Raw genomic sequence first — 27,356 nt, 5'->3', positions numbered from 1 at the left:
TTCAATTGCTGAACTTATAGAATAAAGAATTAACTTTTACTGGTAAATATCAGTATTGCCTACAACAGCTTCATGTGATGTTATGTAACAATTAACATAGGTTTATATTTTAGTTAAAAACAAACTCAACAATATATTTCGGTCTTGTTAGTTTCCATGCTTTTTCAGAACAACCCAAAACGAGACTCATAGCGAGTCAACCAAAAACTATAATAAACAACATCCGGTTTATACAAATACATAATGTTGTAGTAGTTGTCTTCCCTCGTTCACATATACACATGTATTGTATCCGCATTATCGCAGTAAGATTATATATTAGGTTATGTGGAAAAATATAACATTCTCTCTTGCTTCCGGGCAGAACTACACGAGATTGTTAATGACTTAATAAGAAAATTTATCGAGCGCATCTAGTCTAGTGCCGTGCTAAATCAATTTTACTACTTGGTGGCAGTGAGAGGAGGTCTTCAATGATGTTATGGGAGACAGTGAGCATAGCGAAGAAGAAGATGCCGCTCCTGTGGTGCATAAACATTACTCAATTCCATGACTGAATCCACCGGACAAATTTGACTTCAATGACCCAGGACAATGGACTAGGTGGAAAGCCAGATGGCTCAGGTATTGGGAAGCAAGTAGATTATGTGAGCAAAGGGACAGAGAACAGATTAACAGCCTTATTTACACGTTAGGCCCTCAAGCAGAAGATATCATTTTAGCCAAAGCTATCCCAGAGGATACACATGACAATCTAATTAATGCTTTCGATACATATTTTGGTGTTCGTACTAATACGATAGTAGAACGCGCGAAATTCAATAAGCTTGCTCAAGGCAACGATGGCATAGACGTATTTATCAATAAACTCTATAGACAAGCTGAATATTGCAACTATGGTGCATTGAGAGAAGAACTCATCCACGGTAGATTGGTTGTTGGCGTTACTGATGATTCGCTGAGCAAAAAACTACAATCAGAATTAGATTTGACTCTCAACACTGCTGTAGATATTTGCAGAAGATATAAACCAGCAAAGCAGGCACAGACGGTAGTGAGACCTAGCATTGAAGGTTCGTCGGAGTCAGTAGACAGTGTTAAACATGGGAAAAACCGTAAATCTATGAAAGCGACTGCCAAGAATGTTAGGCCCATAACGACTGGTGCTGTTAGCTATAACCCTTATTCAGCCAGTCAACCAAAAGCCTGTCACAGGTGTGGAAAAGGCTTCCACCCAAAATCATCATGCCCAGCTATCAAATCTGTATGTAACCACTGCCGGAAGATCGGACATTGGAAATCGGTATGCAGACAATTATCTAAGGTTTCAGAAGTTCAAGTAGCTGAAAATATCTCAACACCACATTTCCTAGGTGAGGTCAAGCCGGTCAAAGTAGACAATTGCAGCTGGTCGGTAAGAATAAATAACCCTTTCAGCGACTGTCCCGAGGTCATAAGTGTGTTCAAACTCGACACAGGTGCTGCCGTATCTGTATGCAGTGTAGATTCTTTTGGAGGTAACATTCATAAACTGTCTAAACACGGCAAGCAACTTGTAAGACCCAGTAACACTCACTTACCTGTCCTAGGCTATGCCAATGCTAAGATGCGCATTGACAACTGACACATTGTTGAGAAAGTTTATATAGTTTCTGATCAGAACACTAACCTGTTAAGCAGGGATGCATGTATTTCTTTAGGATTGGTTACTTGTGATGTAAATCATGTATTCAATGTTAACACTGTTTTTGGTGATGTTGTAGGGAAACATGATTTTAAATCTGAATACCCTGAAGTTTTTTGCGATTTAGGCAAGCTCGCAGATCCATATACGATACAGAAACGAGATGATGCGAAACCAGTAGCGTTGCATATCCCGTACGAAGTATCGATGCCCCGTTTGCAGATCGTAAAAAAGCAGCTGGACGATATAGAACGAAAGGAGGTCATTTCAAAGGTGACCGTACCTACAGACTGGTGTGCGGGCATGGTCCAGGTTCCGAAGGCAGACCAAAATCAGATCCGAATTTGTGCCGACTTTACAAATTTGAACAAGGCCGTACGGCGTAACACATATCCAAGTACGTCAGTTGATAGCTCGCTTGCTAAGATATCAGGTGCAAAGTTTATGAGCAAGCTTGATGCAAACTCAGGCTATTATCAAATTCCGCTATCTGACGAATCCCGATTACTCCCGAAATTCGTGACTCCTTTTGGACGTTATTGCTACAGTAGGGTTCCAATCGGACTAGTCAGCGCCGGCGACATTTTTCAACGGTGTATATATAACATTCTCGAAGGTCTTGACGGTGTCGTCTGTCACATCAATGACTTATTAGTATACAGCTCTGTCAGCGAACAGGAGCATGATGACCGTGTCCGCAAAGTGCTCCAACGCCTGAGGGTGGCCGGCATGACACTTAATGCGAAGAAATGTTGCTTCAGTCAACGCTCCACGAAATTTTTAGGTCATTTGGTAGATGCAGAAGGCGTGAGACCCGATCCCGATCGTATCAGAGATATTCAAAATCTCGCTGACCCGACAAATGTAACTGAACTACAATCACTCCTAGGTACCGTGAATCAGTTGGGAAAGTTCTCGCCACGCATCACTGAATTGATGATACCACTTCGTGCTGTCCTTAAGTCGCCACATTGGATCTGGATGTTGCTCAGAAGCAAGCCGTGTCTGACATTAAGTGTGAATTGTCGAAGGTTCTGTGTTTAGCATGGTACAGCATTGACAAAGCAATAATCATAATGTGTGATACTTCCAATCAGGGTCTAGGAGCAGTTTTGCTACAAGTGCAATCTGATGGCTCCCGGAGGCTATTAGCATGCAAATCCCGATCTTTAACCAAAACCGAACAGCGTTGGTCACCTATAGAGAAAGAGGCACTAGGTATAGCGTGGTCATGTGCTAAGTTTGATAGGTACATTCTTGGCCATCAGGATGTGACAGTCGAAACTGATCACAAGCCACTAGTGTCCATATTTAATTCGAAGGCGGTAAATGATCTTATGATTCGCATTCAAAGACAAAGGTTACGTGCAGTGAAGTACACTTCTGTGACTAAACATGTATCGGGAAAGTCGAATTATGTGGCAGATCTGCTTTCACGCCGACCAGTAGATAGGCCAGACGTTGAGGACAAGAAGCTCGCCGATGAAATTGAGGTGTACACTATATCGTCTTTATCGCAACTACCAGCGACAGACTGCAGGCTTAATGAGATTAAACACTCACAACTGGAGGATACAACATGTAGGCAAATCAGGCAATACGTGCGACATGGTTGGCCATTTTACTTATCAGACTTGCAAACGAACCTGAAGCCATATTGGCAAGTTCAAGGAGATCTGAGTCTGGTGGACAATGTTCTCATGTATATGGACCGTTTGGTAATACCTCTTCCGATGCACGCAGACATTCTTTCTAGATTGCATTGTGGCCATCAGGGCATCACAAAATGCAGAGAGAGAGCCCGCCAGTCAGTCTGGTGGCCAGGCATTTCTTCCGAGATTTCCGAAATGATAAAGTCATGTAGAGCATGCCAAACATACTCTAGCAAAAAGACTGAACCGTTGCAACAGTCAATCTTCTCCGACCACCCATGGCAGCGTGTAGCCACCGACATGTTTCATTGGCAAAGCAAGACTATGTACTAGTTATAGACTATTATTCTAGGTACATAGAAGTGATAAAGCTGGATCGAACCGATAGCGACTCTGTGATCAACGCACTGAAGTCCGTATTCGCTCGTCACGGTATTCCACAGCCTGTCATATCTGACAATGGCCCACAGTACGCTAGCCAACAGTTCAAGAAGTTTGCTGAAGAATGCAATTTCGTCAGCATAACCAGCTCACCGAGATTTCCACAAGCTAACAGGGAAGCATAGCGTGCCGTGCGCACAGTTAAGAATCTGTTACACAAATCATCCGACCCGTATAGAGCGCTACTAGCGTATAGGAACACGCCCATACAAAACGGTTATTCTTCTGCCGAACTACTTATGGGACGCCGTTTAAGATCGGACATACCCGTTGATCCAAAGTCACTCCTACCGAATCCTCCTGACATGGAGATAATCAGGTCGAAAGAGCAGGATTACGAATTCTGCATGAAGAGAAACTTCGACAGTCGCCACAGAGCGAAAGAGTTATCTCCGCTATCGCGAGGTGATGACGTGTACATTAGGGATCTTGACAGAGAAGGGGTTGTTACAAAAAACCTTCCAGGACGCTCGCATGAAGTACACACTCCGAACGGCAGCGTACGTCGCAACCGTCAAGCTCTCCAGGACACTGTCGAACCGAGCACTCTCCCACTAGTCGAGCGTGAGGCCGGATTCAGCACTGCAGCAGTACGACAACCTATGACAATTTCTGACAATCAATCACCAGTACCACGCCTCAGCACTCGCATACGTAGACCCGTAAAGCGCATGGATCTGTGAGCAGCCGATAATTTATTCGTTGCTAGGTCTTGTACATATTATACTCACTCTTGTTATTCTCAGTTTACGGCTTATATGTTTGCTCTGTTCGACATAGTTTGTAATGCCTTCTTTCTGTTTGCCCAATCCACATATGCCTTACCTACTTCTTATTTTGTATTAAGGGAGATGTTGTAGTAGTTGTCTTCCCTCGTTCACATATACACATGTATGGTATCCGCATTATCGCAGTAGGGTTATATATTAGGTTATGTGGAAAAATATAACATTCTCTCTTGCTTCCGGGCAGAACTACACGAAATTGTTAATGACTTAATAAGAAAATCTATCGAGCGCATCTAGTCTAGCGGCTATGCTAAATCAATCTTACTACACATAACACTTCACACCTCACTTTTACTCAAACCAGTAATAATCAAATCAGTTCCCACATGACAAAGCAAGAGTACACAAACTGAACATAGCCAAAATAGAATGACATGACAAAGCAAATTCAACACTGATGTTGTATGTGGTGTTTGGATCAGTGGAACATAATTTTCCCAATTCCACCCAGACTTGCCAACCCAAGAGTGAGGCAGTGCGTGAGATTTGGTTTTGGGGCAACTGATGTATCAGTGATAGTATATATAAAATTGTGGAAATTGGGGCAAAAATCTCACGCATTTCTCACGCATTTTCATTTTTTATTTGGGGTGATTGCGTGAGTCTCACGCCCAATGCGTGAGAGTTGGCAGGTATGATTTCACTCATAACATAGCTTCATATGTTTTTGCTATTTTGGTATTACGAGCTATCACATAATTTTGAGGACGCTTTTTATTCTTATAGAATTTGAAAAGTTGCAACAACGTGACACTTTACGCTACATAGAATTTATTACGTAATCCGACGCAGAAATACATGCGCGTCATAAAATCTACGTTCAGTTCAGTGCAATACGTAAACGTATATTTTCGTTTCATGGGTGTCTGCTGTTTGTCTATAGCTATTTGATATTTATATAAAAAATAAGATATTTCAATAAATAAAAACCCGGCATTTGCATAAATTTCAAAGGTAAATCAATGGAATCATTTGACAGTAAACGTAGCCGCCAACAGCGTATTATTTGGACAAGAACTCGTTCCAGCGATGCTAGGAATTCCCCTTTTCCCGAAGTACTTTATATTGGACATCCTTATATTGCTTATCGGATGCACAATTGCGACGTAGATTAAGCGTAAAAGAGATGTATTTTATACTTTTCATTTAATATATTCAGTTTGCATTCGCTGTTATGATCAGACAAGCGCAGCTAAAAAGAGCTATTGAACTTCTTACTAATGAACAGATATGTCGACAACGAAAATAACTAAAACATCGTGGAATAAGTACACGTGCATTAATGCAAAACCTAACTATGTAAGTTTAAAGTGCTTTTTTGCGAGCTGCTGAATATAAGGGAAATAAAAAATTAGTAAAAGTCCGAAATAAGGCTCTCAAACTTATTTTTAATATTAAAGGGATGGTTAACTTGGCAAATCGTATATCAGATACAGGTATTGATTTACTACAGGAAAGGAAAAAGTCAATTAGGCTTAATATTTTCTCTCGAGAGTACAGCAATCCGACTTGATTCCATCTGGTATTGATGACGCTGATCACTTGTATAATACAAAACAGCGCCAATGTCTTTATTTAGCTATAGTAAGAAGCGCAGTATATTACAACACATTTTTTTAAACTATTGGAGAATTGTGTGAAACCATGTCATAACTACACTTACGGAAAAGTTTAAGTGTAACGTTTGTTATACAAACAAGAGATAAAAAAGGAAAAAAATTTTGGTTTTTTTTCTTCACTAAACTAGGAGTTTCTTCTCGATTTTATCCTTTTTGGGAGTCTGAGAAAAAAAAACACTTATTTAATTTTTTTCATTTATAAGAAATATGTATTCGTATTTACGGCCTGTTTGCTTAATTATTATTTTTGTGATATCAGAATAATATTTTAGTCAGGTGACGATGAAGACGAAAGTTATTATTATCGGCCCTTACTTCAGGAGAAGACACCAAAGCAAAAGCCTGCAAGCAAAAAACCCTGGAAACTGAAGAAGTTTCTTCCTTTTCATAAGAATAAAAATAAAGGGAAAGGTGAAAAGTTGGAAAAGCCAAATGCTGACTCTGCTCAGTCGCGATACACTCGTGAGGTTTGCTGTTCACTGTGTATCCTATATCAATCCGTCGTTGTAGTTTTAGGCCGGTTCAGTCTTTAGGAGACATTATCATGCAGTTGTGTTGTTGTCATGGGTGAATATAGAGAAATTAAGTTAGGCATAACTAATCCAAATCCACACACAACATCAGTGTTGTATTTGCTTTCACATCGTATTCTTTTTAGACTATGTTCAGTTTGTGCACTTTTGCTTAGCTCGTGGGAACTGAATTGATCATTACTGGTTCTGGTACTAGTGAAAGTGTTAAGCTATTACAAGCAATACTGATATTTACCAGCAAAAGTTAATTCTTTATTCTATAAGTCAAGCAATTAAAATACACAACTAATAGAATTCGGAACAATAATATTATTGACAAAAGATTAAATTAGCCAATACTTTTTACACCCTTACTCGAACGATCGTCCATGTTTGCTTGTTCCGTCTCGTATGGCTACGAGTTTCGACAGTCAAACAATAGTCATGGTAGTCCTTAGATATAGAGGCTCCTCAGTTGAGATAATGAAGTAGAAGATGATCAGCTAATGATGAAGAAGCAAACTCCGTAGGCAGGAGGAAGAAAGAGGGAGTTTCCAGAGGCAGAGGAACACGCCTCAGCAGGCAGTGGGAAAGAGGGAGTCTCAGCAGGACCTTGGGAAAGAGAGAACTAGGCTGAGTCATGGGAGCCATTCTCTTTTATAGATATCTCTGTTAATCTGTGAGAAGGTGTTTAGGTGCTCAGGTTCTGTTCTTTATGTTGCAGAGGGTTTGTAATTGAGTGGACTTGTTTTAATTACTTCATAGGATTGTAATGATTTGAAATGATAACTAACTCCAATTGTTTTGTTTGTGTCTGGTAGAGGTCTAATTTATTTTAATGGTTTTCTGGCAAGTCAATTGATGTCTCTTTCCTCATGGGCTACTTCCACAGGAGGTTTCTAAGCGGCTTGTAGATGAGTATATGATTACTGTTTTTATTGCTGGTCCTCTAATTAATGTGTTAGGTGTCATGTTCATTGCAATATTGCACATATCTCCGGTGTTTTGGCGTTTCTCCATTACGGCTATCTGCTTTGCTAATACTTCTATACAACATTGTAAAATTAAGGAAGCTTACAAAAATTATTTTAACAGATATTAATGATTAGAATGCTTTTAGGGATCTTTTTCTTGTGCGTATACGTTATTTATTCACATCTGTACATTGGTGTTGACAGGAAGAATTAAAAGATGGACCAGAAGAGAAATCTCCAAGTCAGCTTTCAGTCCAAGTGTCTCAACCTGAACAATGTTCGTGAAGTAGTGGAGTTTCTTTCATTTACGAGCAACAGATTTAGAAAGCCTTAGATGTCTTTATCGTTTGTAACCTGTACAGCCATAAAGATTTTGCATGAAAAATGTTCGTGAAGTAGTGGAGTTTCTTTCATTTGCGAGCAACAGATTTAGAAAGCCTTAGATGTCTTTATAGTTTGTAACCTGTACAGCCATAAAGATTTTGCATTTTTCTGCTCACATGAATCTTCTTGATCGAATTATAAAGAACCTTTTTAAAATTGCGGTCATTTAAAGAACTGAAATAATTATAAGGGATAGTCTACTTAGTTTTATTGAAATATTTAAAAATTGTTTACCACAATGGGTTCCTACACGCAACAGCACTTGTATTTTACAGCAACTCAAACAGTGCCTCAACTGTTACCTGCTGGTGCCAGCATCTCTTCTTGTTTTGATGTGCAGGTGAGTAAATTACACACATATATGACATGCTTATTGTTGTGTAATGGCTATTACATTTAACTTTGGAGTTATCATTCTTTTATTATTCAGTTCAACTACTTGCAATTTGCTCTATGCTTATGTTTTTGAGTTACTTGCGTTTTATAAAAGACGTGCGGTCTGTGTGTCCACTCTCGTTGGGGAAAAAATAAATATTTTGTGCTCTTGGAAATTACACCTAAAATAACTGAACAACACGCTTATCTTTAATTCTTCTCAACCAAGCTGATAGTAAAAAGATCTTACTGAGAAGGATTGCCCACCTTAACGTGAGTGTAGACATAGATGTAATTGGCTGACCATGTGATGGATATCGGGCTGAATTATGAGTATCGGGCACTAACAAGTCTTTCATTTTCATTGTAATAATGATAAAAATATTTTAATACAGTATAGTCAGTGTATTGTGATGGTATGATTAGTTACTATAGTATAGTCAGTGTATTGTGATGGTATGATTAGTTACTATAGTATAGTCAGTGTATTGTGATGGTATGATTAGTTACTATAGTATAGTCAGTGTATTGTGATGGTATGATTAATTATTATAGTATAGTCAGTGTATTGTGCTGGTATGATTAATTACTATAGTATAGTCAGTGTATTGTGATGGTATGATTAGTTACTATAATATAGTCAGTGTATTGTGATGGTATGATTAGTTACTATAATATAGTCAGTGCATTGTGATGGTATGATTAGTTACTATAATATAGTCAGTGTATTTTGCTGGTATGATTAGTTACTATAGTATAGTCAGTGTATTGTGATGGTATGATTAGTTACTATAGTATAGTCAGTGTATTGTGATGGTATGATTAGTTCCTATAGTGTAGCCATTCTGAAGGTAAGACTAAAATTTCTTGGTCACTATGTTTTATTCTCTATTTGCGGCTGCATTATTGGTGACTTGTTAGGACCTGTCAGTTAGTCTTTAGACTGTTACATGTTCTTTCATTGTTAGAGCATAACTGCTGAGCAATGAGGTGAATCAGGCGTTCATAAATCTATGCGAAAGCCTGTATGAATAGCTTTGTAATCTGCATTTTCAGTTAAGATTGGCCGTTGGCCATCGATTAAGCTCAGTCATCAGATAAGCAGCTTTTCAATTCTCATGCAGTGGTTGAAGTTGTACTAACTATGCAAGTTACTGAAAGCGTGTTGTACTTTGCGCCTCCTGCCTTAGTGCAGGCTGTACATTCAATGAACAGCGGCTACGCCGATCTGTGACCCGCATGGTTTACATCCTGTTCTCTTCTCTGATGGATGATTTTTTGTAGACTGAGTCTCAGGATTTTGGCAATCTCACAACAAGAACGCAATCACAGCAGTCAATTGGTAAGACACAAGCAGGTGGATACACAAAAAAATTATTTGTTGAACCCATAATGAGATATTTGTAACAACATAAGTTAATATAGCTGTGTAGATATATTAACAGTATAAGAATGTGTAACTATAAGTAGAGATATCAACAATGTAAGTAAGTGTAACTATATGTAGAGATATTAACAATATTAGTAAGTGTAACTATAAGTAGAGATATTAAAAATATAAGTAAGTGTAACTATATGTAGAGATGTTAACAATATTAGTAAGTGTAACTATAAGTAGAGATATTAACAATATTAGTAAGTGTAACTATATGTAGAGAAATTAACGTTATTAGTAAGTGTAACTATAAGTAGAGATATTAACAATATAAGTAAGTGTAACTATATGTAGAGATATTAACAATATAAGTAAGTGTAACTATAAGTAGAGATATTAACAATATGAGTAAGTGTAACTATATATAGAGATGTTAACAATATTAGTAAGTGTAACTATAAGTAGAAATATTAACAATATAAGTAAGTGTAACTATATGTAGAGATATTAACAATATTAGTAAGTGCAACTATAAGTAGAGATATTAACAATATAAGTGTAACTATAAGTAGCGATATTAACAATATGAGTAAGTGTAACTATATATAGAGATGTTAACAATATTAGTAAGTGTAACTATAAGTAGAAATATTAACAATATAAGTAAGTGTAACTATATGTAGAGATATTAACAATATTAGTAAGTGCAACTATAAGTAGAGATATTAACAATATAAGTAAGTGTAACTATAAGTAGCGATATTAACAATATAAGTAAGTGTAACTATATGTAGAGATATTAACAATATAAGTAAGTGTAACTATAAGTAGAGATATTAACAATATTAGTAAGTGTAACTATGAGGAGAGATATTAACAATATAAGTAAGTGTAACTATAAGTAGAGATAATAACAATATAAGTAAGTGTAACTATAAGTAGAGAGATTAACAATATAAGTAAGTGTAACTATAAGTAGAGATGTTAACAATATAAGTAAGTGTAACTAAAAGTAGAGATACTAACAATATAGGCCAGCGTTTGTACTGTAATGCAAGTATGAACGTGTTCATGTATATTGTAACTAAATATTTTTGTGTTAAATATTTATGCATATTTTTTGTAGTTGTTCATTATAAACAAGAAACAACGACCATCTCAGCAGCGTCGGTAAGCACTAAGTTATGGCAACTGATTTTGATTGTTGATATTGGTTAACACTGCTGAGATTCTTTCTAATGAGTAATTTGTGATTATATGTTGATTACTGTTAGTTTGCTGTAGAGCTCCCTTGTAGTTAAACACGGAGTTGTCTACTTTGTTATGCCATCTAAGCAGTTACATAATTCAGCTATATTGAATGAACAGTTGCATCGTTATGGCCACTACCACATATTGCTCAAAATCAAGTACACCAATGCACCAACTAGTAGAGATGCGTGGTAGTTCACTCAAAACTGCAGTAGATTTTATCAGAAATTATTGGCATTTTGTATCATTTGAGATTGTTTTTGATGCTTGAAGTGATCTGACTACCAGGCTGTTCAAAAAATAAAATTGACACAACTTGATCCCGGTTACAATGTTGAGAAGAAAAATATGCGCGAATTGACGTCGCTTGTTGTTGTGTTTGCTATAGTTGATATCATCTATTGCGTTCAAGTTGCACCGTTACGCGTCTCCGTTCTGTCGGTTCTTTTGCCGAAGTGCAACTATATGTGTCATAATCGCACTTCTGTTTGAATCCGAGCCTTCTAAGAAAAGATCTTATTTAGACTATTATATCTCTAGACTGGGTCTTCGGAGACATATATTACTTTCAATTGAAGCTCCATGTCTTAGCTTTATATTGATATTATTTTCCTTTGCATAACTTCATACTGCAGATGTTGGAAGAGGGAACCAGCAAATCTCTCTTGCCATATACACAGGAATATAAATACCAAGGAATAACATCTAGACTGATGGTGAGTTTGGCTATGAATGTTGAAGACTAGTAATTTCACGATTATATCTTTACAACGTTAAACACTGTTTCCCATGGGTTACCATCAATTTAAACATGTATCAGTAGCATTCTGAACATCAGCAAGGAAAATTGGTGGTAGTCAGGAGTAGCGTTAATGGTAGCTGGAGGTGATATTATTCGTGAGAGTGTTATAATTCGTGGGAGTGTTATAATTCGTGGGAGTGTTATAATTCATGGGAGTGTTATAATTCGTGGGAGTGTTATAATTGGTGGGAGAGTAATAATTTGTGGGAATGTTATAATTCATGGGAGTGTTCTAATTCTTGGGAGTGTTATAATTCTTGGGAGTGTCGTTCGCAAAGACATAGTTTGCAGAGGATAATATTTAGCAAGCACCGCAATCGGCAGAGACATATTTGGAGTTTTCGCCAAGTCTGCACACTTGCCAATTCTCATTCACTAGTTATTCCTCTCAAAATTTCATATAAGTTTTGTCTTGTATTCTCTTTCTCTCGTCTTTAAAAATGTGTTTCCTTCGCCCTTTTTTAAAAATGTGTTGGTCTCATCCGGTTTAGTATTTTTCTTATCTCGATATACTGCAACCAGCGAGCCTATCTTCCGGACAGTAATACAAGGTGTCCTTATACTGTTGTTGTAACAACTCTAGGTTGAAATAAAATTGTTAAAAATAATGTTTGTTCAATATATAAAGGGCCAAATGTCGGCTAGCTCCCCATTTTTTGTTTAAATAGTTTTTGGTTACCATCGTGGCATCTAGACATCATGGCATATATAAGAAAGGAGCTAAGGTGCCAGAAGTCGGTGAATGCTTATTTTGGCAAAAATCTCTTGATTCTTCACAGTGCCAATTTAGGCATCCTTATGTAATAAATGTGAATGTTTTTAAATGAAGTCTATGTAATTTTTTTAATTAAAATGTAGGTGTTTTTTTTCAAATTCTACTACTTACAGAAGTAATCAACTGATTGTTATTATGTTTGTCAATATAATAAAGGACAAATGTACTTAAGAATTTTTACTAGGCTTTTGGTAGGTGGCTGTACAAAGCATTGGAGTAACTGGAACTTATGATAGTGAAGTACAGATGTGTTGTGTCACTATAATTGTCTTCCCTTACATATCGTCTAGAAGACTACCATAATCATTATGTCACGGCTACAGATTGTTTAAAGATGTTTTATTTTGATTGGTGCAGTGCAGAAAAACAAATACTGCTAATGTATGATGATTTTTAGTTTTGAGCTGCTATTGGCATAACTGTATGTTCTCGCATGTAAGCCTATCTCACATATGAGCCGACATTAAAAAAACAACCCTGAAATCATAGAATGTATAAAAATTCTCATATAAGCCGACCTTATAAATGGTAACACGTCGTATTTACCTATCAAAGCAGAGGTTTGTGGAAATAGAGTGGCTTTTGAAGGATTAGCATAAGACATATCTGATTGGTGATTAGTTGTATAATTAGCATATCCTGTCTCTGCTTAATCAAAAGGAAACTACTGGTTGCGTTCAACTAATGGAAAACACATTTGCATCCCGTGCTGACCTTAGTTTTACTCGTAAAAATTTGCTTATAAGAAAGCAAATTTGTCCTGCTATTTTTTTATGATGATCAGAGGCATTACAGCTATTTAGGTTTCACAAGTTGTAGATGAATGTGCTTCTGATGATTATCTAATGGTCAATAGTAGTAGTGACACTGAGTATTTAGTTTTAGTAGTAATAATAATGCCGTAAGCTATAGTAATAGTGTTAACTCATCTGACTCGGAATACGCTCAACTTGTAAACCTTGAGAGTATGAAGATAAAAGAGTTTGAAGTCATTCTGCAACACATTTGTTGCCCTTTTTATGGCATTAGATGATGTGAAGTTTTATGCTAATAAATTTGTTTAAATGTAGTGAGAACTTATATGTGCCGATGTCAGGTATTTGGTTTTACCGAATATTTAATTGTCTCTGTAAAAAATTTATTTGGTAGTGAAACAGTTAATGGTAGCGGTAACCATTCTTGTTGTTTTATTTCTATATACAATCAAACATGGATAACTCGAACTTCACGGGACCGAGCTAAAGTGTTCGAGTTATCAGAGCGTTCAAGTTATCAGAGCACTGTCACAAGTCCATGTATTTATTTATTTATCAGTAGATACATGTACATATACAAACTATAATATAATTCGAAAGCATAAATGGCTTGTTTCAAATTAAATGCTTTTAATGTTAAGTTTTAAATATTTTTTATCAAAAAGTATAGAGATTTTTCTATCACTTGAGATTGGTTTGTTGTTTGAGGTGATGTTATTGTCAGGACGTTTTTAAGATTAAAATTGGCAAAACTCGATCGTTGTTGAAGTGCTCAGAAGAAAATACATCTTTTTTTTGTAGCGTTTTAACCAAGATCAATTTTGACGATTTTTCTTGAAATTTATGCGAAGTTACCTCACTTTTCCTCGCTTCCGAAGGGTCATCGCTAAGGGGATGTTTGGTAAAAATCAAATTTCACCAAACCTTCAGAAAAGTCATTGACAAAAATATTTTGCCGATGGTAGTAATAACGACACCTATGAATTACGAAAAGTTCAGGTTTTCCTCTATGGCTTGGGATAAAGTGATTTTCTAAAGCGATAACAACCGTCTCAGTAGCCGTTGGGCAAAAAACTGTTCGAGTTAACAGAGTTGAGGTCGGGTTATCTAAAGCAATTTATCATTACGTGGGAACGGACCGAAGAAACCGTTCGAGTTAACCATGTGTTCGAGCTATCCGAGGACGAGTTATCCATGTCTGAAATATATTTCTCAGAGTCCGTCTGAAAATCCATCTGTTGGAAATTCGGCTATAGCTATTATTAGAACAGCTGAGCTGGACAACAATGCAGACTCAAAGCCATGGCTTACCGTCATTGGAAGCCTAACCTTATTAACTAGCTTAGTGGAGTTTTCTATTGGCAATATGCCAGGCTACTAGCTTGAAAGGTACAATTGTTTGACAAAGATTTAGAACCTTTACAGTTGTTTTATTTTTCTCTTAATTTATTTCAACTACACGACACACTTCTCTCATGATATGTACTTTGAAAGTTATAATGGCAAATGTTGTTATATGTTAAATACAAATCAATTTTCTGTCCAGAGACTCTTCTATTACACGGGCAACGCCAGGTGGTACAGCTAGTCTATTAATAAGTTGAAATAAGTTCGCATAATGTTATTTCGTTTGCTCTTAATCAGAGCTACTTGCGTATAAGATGGACCCTTAGTTTGGCCAAGAATTACATGCAGGGATGTACGGTACAGCTATTACTCAAACCTCAACATAAACCTAGACATGGTATATATAAGAAAGAAGACAGGAGTTAGTGAAGGCTAATGTTGACAAAAATGTCTTGAATTGTCACAATGTCCATCTTAATGCATTAGAATGTGAATGTAGGAGAAAATTTAATTGTCATTATTTATTTCAACTAAATATCTTCGACTTGATCATTCAGTCGCTTGCAACTAGAATAAAACATTTTTGGAAGGTTTGTGAATGTTAAATTTTTGGAGGGACTTATAGAACCTCACTGAAAGTACTTTAGTCGGTCGGGTTTTATTATCAAGTAGATTTGAAGACACCTGGTGACAAGAATAGCCAAGATGAACCTATATTTCTTAGTTGCTTGAGTTACTCTAGATGTGTATTTCATGTTTAGAGGTTGTTTTTTATACTTTCCATTTGATATCAAGTTGTGGGTTAACTGTTACGTACTAATACCGTATTAGTTCTGGTCATCAGTGCTTTGTTTTATGATTCACTCGCTGTACTCCGGAAACCCACCGGTCCGAGCATTACATAGCTCATCTGCATTGTGTAATGTAGATAAGACAATTGGTGGTTTTTCTCATTAACTTTACACAGTACAGTTTTCTCAGCTCCTCAGTTAGTAGTGCTTTAAATGAACTCTATCCAATAACAAGTACAAAAGAAAAAGTGTTAGTTTGAATTTTTAATTTTAGATACTTTAAACATAATTTAACTATATCCTGTTTTTGCAGCTGTTGTTTTTGATTTGCATTTGATTTCTTATATAAGTGCATTGCTGACCTACAGTTCTAAAATGGCTGATCTTACAGTTATCTATTACAGATAGAACAGGTTAAAGAGTCTGGAGGCTACTGGTGTGCAGCAGTTAATAACTTCTTGTTTAAAGAGCTCCAGCTACCCGGAAGCCATATTCATCCTTCAGCTACTTTTCATGATCCTTTGATGGTAAGCTGACTACAGCTGCTAATATAATATTGTTCTAGAGAGCTTTGGAAATATTCAGCAATGAGTTTTATTGGTATTAGCGTTGCTCAGCGCGTTCCAGAGGCGGAAAAATTATTTAAAACTTAAATATGGGTGTTGTGGTTTATTTGAAATTCAATAAACAATTGCAATGCAGCTAATTTAAATATCGAATATGCGTGATATTAATCACAATTATCATGTTGACACATGAAAATCGTTCACTCATACAAAAAAGATATATTTAATTGCTTCTGACTCAATTAAGGCTGTCAAAAAAAGTTTTATTTGCGGATTTATAGCGGCTATTGCTAACAAAAGTTTCAGTTTGATCTGCTTTGCGGATATAAACATTCGGTATACAATGTACCGCATCAAATAACCAAATATAATAATCAAAGACCAAACTGAAATGATCAAATTATCAACTCACATTGCAATTCATAAAGTAGCCTATCACTACATCAGGCTTACATAGCTAGACATCATTCATCCAACCAGAATATCGTGCTCATAGGCTATACTTTAAAGGTTGACTTGCAACAAAATTCACATTACAGTTATTCGATATCAAAAGATTCACCATGTCTTACTCTGTTGTGTTGTAGGTGCCAAATATGTGGGAATGTGATTACAAGCTTTTAAAAGCTAAAAGACGAATAGTTAATCACAGCCACACGAGACCGCCGTAGTTTGGATTTTCTTTCCAGAATGGCTCAAATGTCACGTAGCTGTGGTAGATGGTTTCTGTTTACACTTTCATGCAACCTTATTCGTCGAAATATTTTCACAAATATACTTCACGCATTCAATAAAACCATGTCTATTGTTCTTACGCATCTGTTTTATCATCATTGTAATGCTGTCACTTTTAGCAGTGATGTCTTATGACTTACCGTAAAAAATTCATTTAATTTTTTAACCTTGCCTCGAAGGAGTACATATCATTGTCTGATAATCATGACGAGCCTGTTGGTCACCGTTGATAATCGAAAAGTGCTGCAAAAATTATTTTCGAAGTATTGGGTCACATGATCAGATTACGGCTTGACAATTAGTTCAAGCCGAAACAAAACTATAAAGTAGCGAGCATCTATATTTGATACGGGGTTTTCGGTAAAACCCGAAGTGTTTGTCATAAACTAGTCCTACGATAAGTTTTATATTGAGCTTTTTATTGGCCTTTCAATTCACGTGAAAACATCACGTGACAAGACAATAACCAAACTGTAATGACAACGTCAGAGAAATAAAGAGATTCCAATCTACGACTTCTTTTCGTTTTTGAGCTTTTAAGAACTTGTAATCACATTTCCACATATTTGGCACCTACAACACAACAAGACATGGTAAATCTGTTGATACCAAATAACTGTGAAGTGAATTTTGTTGCAAGTCAACCTTTAAGTGGAAAATCATTACTCGAATGTTTTTTGCATGAATACAAGCTAGCGATTTATATAAATGTCTACATCAATGTAGCGCGTTGCATCCTTATTCCTACACAAATATACAGTCAAACATGGATAACTCGAACTTCAAGGGACCGAGCAAAAGTGTTCGAATTATCAGAGCGTTCAAGTTATCAGAGCACTGTCACAAGTCCATATATTTACTTATTTATTAGTAGATACATGTACATATACAAACTATAATATAAATCAAAAGCACAAATGGCTTGTTTCAAATTAAATGCTTCTAATGTAAAGTTTAAAACGTTTTCATGAAAAAGTATAGAGATTTTTCTATCACTTGAGATTGGTTTGTTGTTTGAGGTGATGTTATTGCCAGGACGTTTTTCAGATTGACATTGGCAAAACTTGATCGTTGTTGAAATGCTCAAAAGAAAAGACATTTTTTTCTTTTGGGGTTTTACCCACGATCAATTTTGCCGTTTTTTCTTGAAGTTTAAGCAGATTACCTTACTTTACCTGGGATTCGTTAAGAGCAACACTCCGAGGCAGTTCAATTAGAAGTTTTACGGTACGTTCTATATCACTCATGCTTTTTTAATAGATACTTATTGAATGTACACACGTATTCTGTGTTTAGGTCAAACGATGAATAGTTTTTTGTAGCTTAGACAATGTATACGCTACAAATGTTTAATTACAACATTTTTTAAGACGTTTTAAACATTCAACATTCCGACGTTGATTCAACACGGAATCAACGTCGGAAAACTATTCATCACGGGCTAGCCGGGTCACGCACTCAAAGGATTTTCGCCACGCACATACAAAACAGCATGCGATTTTTGTTTTGTATGTGCGTGGCGAAAATCCTTGCACGCGTGACCCGGCTAGCCCGTGCTATTCATCGTATCGCAGTATAAATCCAATTTCACCAAACTTTTAGAAAAGTCGTTGACAAAAATATTTTGCCGATGGTGGTAATAATGACGCTTATGAATTACGAAAAGATGAAGTTTACCTCTATGGCTTTGAATAAAGTGATTTTCTAAAGCGATAACAACCGTTTCGGTAGCCGTTGGGCAAAAAACAGTTCGAATTAACAGTGTTGAGTTCGAGTTATCTATAGCAATTTATCATTACGTGGGAACGGACCAAAGGAAATGTTCGAATTAACCATGTGTTCGAGCTATCCGTGGACGAGTTATCCATGTTTGACTGTGTTTGTTTCCTGTTCACTCGCATACAAGCTGCAAAATATGTTGTAGGTGATTCATGTAGATGATTTTATATGGAGGAGTGCAGATGGCCGAACATTTAAACTCCTCCCCATTCCTAAAGAGCCAGAAGTAAATGGTGCTGCGGATTGTAACCCTAACAATTCTCATAAACAGAGTTTGAGAAGTCATTCTGGATTAGCCTCTGCGTCAAACCAACAGCCAGCAACCGCACTGAGTTCCCCAGCAAAGCCTACCCATACGCAGACATCTAAACCAATAGCTGCAGAAGCTCATAACCATGATGAAATGAATTCTCGGTTGACCTTGTCACACACCAGTCTAGATTCTCCGCACAGCATGCAGCCTGAGTCAACCAGAGACTCCGCTGATCCACATCCCTGCTCACACGCTTCTGATGACATTGGTATGTGTACGACACTTTCTGTTTCAATTCAATACTTTCTGTGTCTTATTTGTATATAGTAGTCTTACGTCTATGTAGTAGTCTTAATGTCTATGTAGTAGTCTTATGTCCATGTAGTAGTCTTATGTCCATGTAGTAGTCTTATGTCCATGTAGTAGTCTTATGTCCATGTAGTAGTCTTATGTCCATGTAGTAGTCTTATGTCCATGTAGTAGTCTTATGTCCATATAGTAGTCTTATGTCCATATAGTAGTCTTATGCCCATATAGTAGTCTTATGTCCATGTAGTAGTCTTATGTCCATGTAGTAGTCTTATGTCCATGTAGTAGTCTTATGTCCATGTAGTAGTCTTATGTCCATGTAGTAGTCTTATGTCTATATAGTAGTCTTATGTCTATATAGTAGTCTTATGTCTATATAGTAGTCTTATGTCTATATAGTAGTCTTATGTCTATATAGTAGTCTTATGTCTATATAGTAGTCTTATGTCCATGTAATAGTCTTATGTCTCTATAGTAGTCTTATGTTTATATAGTAGTCTTATGTTTATATAGTAGTCTTATGTCTATATAGTAGTTTTATGTTTATATAGTAGTCTTATGTCTATGTAGTAGTCTTATGTCTTTGTAGTAGAAATATGTCTATGTAGTAGAAATATGTCTATATAGCAGTCTTATGTCTATGTAGTAGAAATATGTCTATATAGCAGTCTTATGTCTATGTAGTAGCCTTATGTCTATATAATAGTTTTATGTCCATGTAGGAGTCTTATGTTTATATAATAGTTTTATGTCCATGTAGTAGTCTTATGCCTATGTAATAGTCTTATGCCTATGTAATAGTCTTATGCCTATGTAATAGTCTTATGCCTATGTAATAGTCTTATGTCTATATAGTAGTCTTATGTCTATGTAGTTGTGCCGGAATATGATTCTGTGGGTATGTCAACAGTTACTTCCGTTCTTTGATTACGTACATTTATTATTGAACAGAAGAAGTTCGTGACCTAAACAGTAAATGAACTTATAAGAAATGTGAAACACAAAAAAATGTACTCAGGTAAAACAATGATCAACAATAAATTAACTACAAATAATACACAAGACACTAAATACATGATAGATAAGAGAACATAAAAACTTACAAATAGTGAGGGAAGCGGAATCCTTCCGGCATAAACGTAATAATACAGATATAAATTCGGCAAAAGTTGTTCAGTCGACACCTTGGTCAAAACTAACTTGGGTGCTGTACAACATACACGAAAGCTTCAGCTTTACCTCTAATTGTATGACTAATCCGAAGGCTACAGAGCTACAGTGGTGTGCATAAACTTGGAATCACCAGTTAAATCTTCAAATATGTATGTTTATATGCTGTCGTCTAAGAAATTCTTTGGAGTTAAGTGCCTCAACCCCATCAATATATATATCATTTGAAAGGGAAAATTCTGAAGAACAAGATGATGCCAAATATTCGAAAATATTCTCAGATTTTTATCGCTGGGGTGGATCTACCGAAAGGCAGACTTATTGCAGGCTATGAATGTTGTTAGTGAAAATTGATAAAATAGGATACAAACAAACTCTTTTATACAAATTGGTGGCCCTGAAAAGGGCCGTTGGGTTATTGTTGGTCTTCAGAAGGACTGGTAAGGTGTCTTGAGCTGAGCATTAGTATTTTATTGGCCAGCCCTTGTTCTTGATCACCATCTGACACCGTCGAGGCATGCTGTTTACCAACTTTCTGAGCTCTTCAGGAGTGATGATGTGATGCCAAGCATGAATATAAATCACTCAGAAATGATTGTGTTAAATCAATCAATGCATTGTTTGAAAGCACATCTTCTGCTGATCAGATTGATATATAATATCTGGCATGGCATCATAATTGGCGGGAAAATAGAAAGCAAATGGAAGATCCATTCGATATAGAGTGAACAAAACAATGTGATTCCAAGTTTATGCACACCACTGCAGTGGTGTGCATAAACTTGGAATCACCAGTTAAATCTTCAAATATGTATGTTTATATGCTGTTGTCTATGTAGTAGTCTTATGTCTATGTAGTAGTCTTATGTCTATGTAGTAGTCTTACGTCTATGTAGTAGTCTTACGTCAATGTAGTAGTCTTACGTCTATGTAGTAGTCTTATGTCTATGTAGTAGTCTTATGTCTATGTAGTAGTCTTATGTCTATGTAGTAGTCTTATGTCTATGCAGTAGTCTTATGTCTATGTAGTAGTCTTATGTCTATGTAGTAGTCTTATGTCTATGTAGTAGTCTTATGTCTTTGTAGTAGTCTTATGTCTATATAGTAGTCTTATGTCTATGTAGTAGTTTTATGTCTATGTAGTAGTCTTATGTCTATGTAGTAGTTTTATGTCTATGTAGTAGTTTTATGTCTATGTAGTAGTCTTATGTCTATGTAGTAGTCTTATGTCTATGTAGTAGTCTTATGTCTAGGTAGTAGTCTTATGTCTATGTAGTAGTCTTATGTCTATGTAGTAGTCTTACGTCTATGTAGTAATCTTACGTCAATGTAGTAGTCTTATGTCTATGTAGTAGTCTTATGTCAATGTAGTAGTCTTATGTCTACATAGTCGTCTTATATCTATGTAGTAGTCTTACGTCTATGTAGTAGTTTTATGTCCATGTAGTAGTCTTACGTCTATGTAGTAGTTTTACGTCTATGTAGTAGTTTTATGTCCATGTAGTAGTCTTATGTCTATGTAGTAGTCTTATGTCTTTGTAGTAGTCTTATGTCTATATAGTAGTCTTATGTCTACATAGTCGTCTTATGTCTATGTAGTAGTCTTATGTTTATGTAGTAGTCTTATGTCTATGTAGTAGTCTTATGTCTATGTAGTAGTCTTACGTCTATGTAGTAGTCTTATGTCTATGTAGTAGTCTTATGTCTATGTAGTAGTCTTATGTCCATATAGTAGTCTTATGTCTATATAGTAGTCTTATGTCTACATAGTCACCTTATATCTATGTAGTAGTCTTATGTCTATATAGTAGTCTTATGTCTACATAGTCGTCTTATATCTATGTAGTAGAAATATGTCTATATAGCAATCTTATGTCTATGTAGTAGCCTCATGTCTATATAGTAGTTTTATGTCCATGTAGTAGTCTTATGTCCATGTAGGAGTCTTATGTCCATGTAGGAGTCTTATGTCTATATAGTAGTTTTATGTCCACGTAGTAGTCTTATGTCTATGTAATAGTCTTATGTCCATGTAGTAGTCTTATGTCTATGTAGTAGTCTTATGTCTATGTATTAGTTTTTTGTCCATGTAGTAGTCTTATGTCTATGTAGTAGTCTTATGTCTATGTAGTAGTCTTATGTCCATGTAGGAGTCTTATGTCTATGTAGTAGTCTTATGTCTATGTAGTAGTCTTATGTCTATGTAATAGTCTTATGTCTATGTATTAGTTTTATGTCCATGTAGTAGTTTTATGTCTATGTAGTAGTCTTATTTCTATGTAAGAGGAGTCTTGTTCTGTACAAGAAATGGTGTTGAAGGACCCGTGACTCATGTCTCCCCTAATCGTGTTATGACTGAGCCGAACACGATTCCACCAGAACCAGAAAGCACATTTGGAAAAGACAGGCATCACTCAACCAACCTTTATGCCTTACAGTGAGTTCGCTTTCAATGAACTTGTATCTTAAAAATAGGCTCTTCCGCCATCCTCTTCCTAGAAGGCTGTGTTTATTCCTCAGTCACTGTTGAGCTTTTTGGTAGGAAATATTTTTACACACTGATATTCAAATTTTTTTTATTTCTCAAATTGTTTCAAGTCACATGTGTTAGACTGCATTTTTCTGATAGCTATTGCTGGAATAGCAATGGCTATCCAACATCTGGAACTCTTTTCTTCTTTTGTACATTCTGCAACCTTCATACTCTGTAGACTTTGTAAAAATGTAGCTCTTTTGTTATTTTAGAAACCATGACGTTTCCAAAGATGATAGCATTCCCGGTAAGCTTTCACAGTAACACCTTATAATATTTGGATAAGGTCCAAAGATCCAATTTGGATTATCCATGGAAATCCTTTCCATGGATTTGAGCAGAGTTTTTTTGAGAAAAATGAACGAAGTTGTAATTTGCTTTATTTTTCTGACTACAGAGACACGGACGTTGTTTTACCATTTTTACAAAAACAAACTTGACAAAAATAAAATATTTTTGTAAAATTCTAATGCAATACATATGGTTATTTTGTGGTAGCTACATCATACTTGTGGTTTATTAGAGCAATCACAAAATGTACACCTTGAGACTATGCATGTATTTTCATCAATGCTGGCTTGAGGGATTAGTTCTAGCTACATGACACCGAGGGTGTTACATAATACATTACATAATACGATGCAAACTACATCACCCCTTGATTTATAAATCACAACCAGGGTAATCAGAAAATATTAATAGATACATGTATATCTGAACTGAAAATACAAATCGTCACAACCCAAACATGGCTCTAGTGTTCATAAAATTCTCCATATCTTTCTGGAGGTCGCCTGTCTCTAATTGGTCTGGTATTACCTACTGCAGTATTTTCGTTGTCATGATCACTGTCACTCTCAGTATCTGAGTCTGCGGAACTATTGTCATTTTTACAGATGTTGAGATTATCAAAATCAAATTCAACTTCTACAGCATTGTCACTTGACACCCTATCACTGCCCGTATCCTCGCCATTACAATCAGCTAACCGTATTTCTGAAATGTGTCTGTTTGTGCCATCAACCTCTAAGACTACATCAGATACCAACGCAGTTACTGTTCCTTTTGCCCATACGGTAGTACATTTAGCATGCACTGGCTTAACATATACTGTGTCACCAATTATGTACGGGTTTCTTAACGCTCCACGTGAAAATCTTTGTGGCTCTGCAACAACGTCAGGATTTCTTACTGCGTAGGAGTATAGCATTTGCGAAGGTACAATACCTCGCCTGTTTGGGGTATTGTTATACCAAAACACCATTCTGTTAACCTCGTTTCCTGAACGCGCAGCCATTCTTTTGATTGTCCTATGGTTACGTTCGACAATGCCATTACCAGATGGCCTGTAAGCGCAACTTAACAAATGATTTACGTTCCATGTTTTTAGGATGCTAGACAACTGCGCGTTTTTGAAGCATGGACCGTTGTCAGAAAGCAACTCTTGTGGGGGACCCCGCTCCTCAAATATGCGTACCAACTATGCTATTACAGAGTTGGCTGTCTCATCTCTCAGTTTTAACCATATTGCAAATCTGCTAGGGCCGCAATCCAAGATGGTCAAATAAGGTATTCAGCCCACATGTGTGATGTCAACAGCAAGTCTATGCCACACCTTTTCGACTTCCAAATTTCCTCTCTTCCATCTCACAGGTGAAGGATCAATTTGTTTGCAGATTTGACACTCTTTCACAACCCTTTCAATCACATCTTTTGAGGCTCTGTCACCAAACCTCTGATTAGCTAAGTAAGTCATCTTGTCAACTCCTAAATGGTGAACTTGATGCATGTTATATATTTCTTCAACAATACTTGAAACTTCCTCCGCTGCTACGCCCACACATGATACTAGTGGTTTCAGCCACTTTTTGTTCACCCTCGTTAAAACATCAGCACGATTGTCCGCTGACTTGACCAAGGAAATTTGTAGAGTGATGCCATATTCTTCTACCAATTGCGCAATAACCCCAAGCCGCCTTTTGACTATCATTTCTGAAAATCCACTGACTTTGGGGCGATGGCTTTCTGTGAAAATGGAATTAACTCAGTTATACACTGATAATGAATCAGTGACAATCGTAGCTTGTTTTACTCCCCACTTTATTGCAAGATTTAATCCTTTAAGTACGGCTTCAAGTTCAGCTACATTTATATGCATACTGTCATCAATTTTCATAGCCATGATGCATCTTCTACAATGCTACCTTCCATTTCTATGCACACACCAATAGCTATAGAGCTCGCATCACACCAGACCTTGCAACACTCATCTCTATTCACAGACCATTTGCCTTGCACTGGGTCATGTCTTGTTACCCTATTTAGTGTTTCATCTAACATCTGCAGCACTTCTTTTGCTATTGCATCATCCCACTTGCCATCAGCAGCACACCGCTTCATGTAACTGCATGCGACTCGTAGCCAGCCAGCTACTGGGTAGTGACCAATCAGTTTACCATACACAGAAAACAAATCTCTTTTTGTACGAATGCTTTCTACTGTTGGCACAGCTGAGTCACGTTGCCATGTACATATACCTTTTTTACTGGTTGTCACGCGAAGCCCTAGAACACGCGCTTCACGTAAATCGACAGGCTCTTTTGTGACTAGACCAAACTTTAACAAGTGGCTGCGCACAACTTCAACTGGCACTACTGACTTATTTACTGAAATATCATCAATATAATGATCAGTACCAGCAGCAACCGTAGGATCAAGTGACAACACTGTTGACAATATTTTTGACATAATCTTAGGCGCTGCATTGAGACCAAAACCTAGTCTAATCATGACATACAATGTTCCATGGAACATAACAGCTTGAAATCTCTGCAAACTATCATCAACATGCAGTTGTAAATATGCTTTCTTTAAGTCTAACATGCAAGCATCACTGCCTAACTTACGCCACTTGCGGAGTTTGTCTTGGCATACTGCGGTGTCCAAACCAGGATGACTGCTGACATACCCATTCAGTTCTTTGCTATAATCCATTACAGGTCGTACCTTTGTTTCTTTATTAGGTTGTGTAGCTGCCAACAATGGAATAATGCCAGTTACAGGTCCATGAAGCGCTTCTCGGTGTGGCTGCAGCCATCCGTTTTCTATCCATTGCATAACCTGTTTTTCATATTCTTCTCTGACGGCATCATTTATAGCGTATTCTCCACATGCATTGGACAATATAGGCTCTCTACTTTACCACTTCCAAGCAACTGTCCACTTGTGACCATCAAATTGTGCTTTAAAGTCTCTATCATCTATAACTATCGGCGGCTGCTGGTCATCATTATGACTGACAGGACTAGCTTTGTTACGTAGCATCACGCCAACTGTTCTCAACTGTCTTGCTCTAAAGAGTACACCTCTATTTTTATCTATAGATACCCCGCCTAGCTTTGCAATGCCATCCATTCCCAGTATCATCTGGCAACCGCTTACTAGCTTCGGAGCAATCATACACTGAACTGTAGTTTTACAAGAGTGATCCAGTTCTATGTCAAGAGTTGTCTCACCCTTGCATGTAGTGATATGTCCATTTAACATCATTATTTGTCGCTGAGGACCTTTCGGTAGCAATCCTAACTGCTGTGCCCACTGTTGTTGTATAATTGATTGCTCACATCCGCTATCCACCAATGCTTTTATCTTTGTGCCTTTTACCCATACATAAACAAACGGTAGCACCGAGTTTTTTACATTGGGGGAAGAGCCGGTGCATACACGTCCCCACTGGCATTTCCCTGCATCTGAAAACAGTTTTTCTGGATGTGACCAAGTTTATTACACCGGTAGCACCTGACCTCACGGCGCTGCCAATGCTGCCTCCTTTTCCCAGCAGCACATGAGGTCGTTTCGCCATTTCCTGCAGTTATCATCATGCGGGCCCTGTTCACTAACTCTGAAAGACCCATGTCTTCTACAGAAGCAATAGATTTTAGTTGTGTAGCCACTTCTGTAGGTAATCCTGCCATGAATGCACATTTAAGCAATGGGTCAGGTTCTGATTGTCCCATCAAAGTTGTTAAACGTTTGAGATCTGCCAGATATACATCTACAGCTTCACCATCTCTTAAAGCTTGGTTTTGCAGCTGAATATAAGCACTGAACCTGTCTACCCTAAAAGCTGTCAACAAAGCTGCCTTTAGTTTAGGGTAGTCTTCCTTGATATCATCTTCTAAATGTTTATACACGGCAAATGCTGCTCCTGACAAGAATAGTGGTAAGAAGGTTGTGAGATCGTCCACTTTTTGAAGCTTGGCCACTAACTCTAGCTTGTCCACCCATACGCTGAAGTCACCGCTTTTACCATCCTCATATGTCTTGATAAGCTCGGATACCTTCACTGACATTTCTAGTGTAGTTTAGAGCCGAAATACATGTAGCTTGTGGTTTATTAGAGCAATCACAAAATGTACACCTCGAGACTATGCATGTATTTTCATCAATGCTGGCTTGAGGGATTAGTTCTAACTACATGACACCG

The 27,356-nt window shown here is 37.0% G+C and overlaps 2 protein-coding genes across 2 annotated transcripts in view; both read left to right on the top strand.

Moving 5' to 3' along the window:
• Positions 1–581: 581 nt before the first annotated feature.
• On the top strand, positions 582–2,728 carry LOC137405153 (uncharacterized). Its single transcript, XM_068091378.1, has 3 exons — positions 582–624; positions 723–1,517; positions 1,764–2,728. Exons 1-3 carry the CDS (start codon positions 582–584, stop codon positions 2,726–2,728), a joined length of 1,803 nt encoding a protein of 600 aa, XP_067947479.1.
• A 2,995-nt stretch (positions 2,729–5,723) lies between these two features.
• Positions 5,724–27,356, top strand: part of LOC137404261 (uncharacterized) — a 32,049-nt gene continuing 10,416 nt past the window's right edge. Inside the window, exons 1-11 of the mRNA XM_068090439.1 lie at positions 5,724–5,864; positions 6,457–6,651; positions 7,875–7,947; positions 8,330–8,394; positions 9,714–9,771; positions 10,931–10,974; positions 11,691–11,771; positions 15,930–16,052; positions 18,751–19,126; positions 22,657–22,774; positions 23,083–23,117. Coding sequence (XP_067946540.1) covers positions 5,796–5,864; positions 6,457–6,651; positions 7,875–7,947; positions 8,330–8,394; positions 9,714–9,771; positions 10,931–10,974; positions 11,691–11,771; positions 15,930–16,052; positions 18,751–19,126; positions 22,657–22,774; positions 23,083–23,117 — 1,237 coding nt within the window. The 5' untranslated portion in view covers positions 5,724–5,795. The remainder of the gene's footprint in view (positions 5,865–6,456; positions 6,652–7,874; positions 7,948–8,329; positions 8,395–9,713; positions 9,772–10,930; positions 10,975–11,690; positions 11,772–15,929; positions 16,053–18,750; positions 19,127–22,656; positions 22,775–23,082; positions 23,118–27,356) is intronic.

Source organism: Watersipora subatra, chromosome 9 (genome assembly GCF_963576615.1).
Source record: "Watersipora subatra chromosome 9, tzWatSuba1.1, whole genome shotgun sequence".
Taxonomy (NCBI): Eukaryota; Metazoa; Bryozoa; class Gymnolaemata; order Cheilostomatida; family Watersiporidae; genus Watersipora; species Watersipora subatra.
This window is presented reverse-complemented; position numbering and strand designations above follow the sequence as displayed.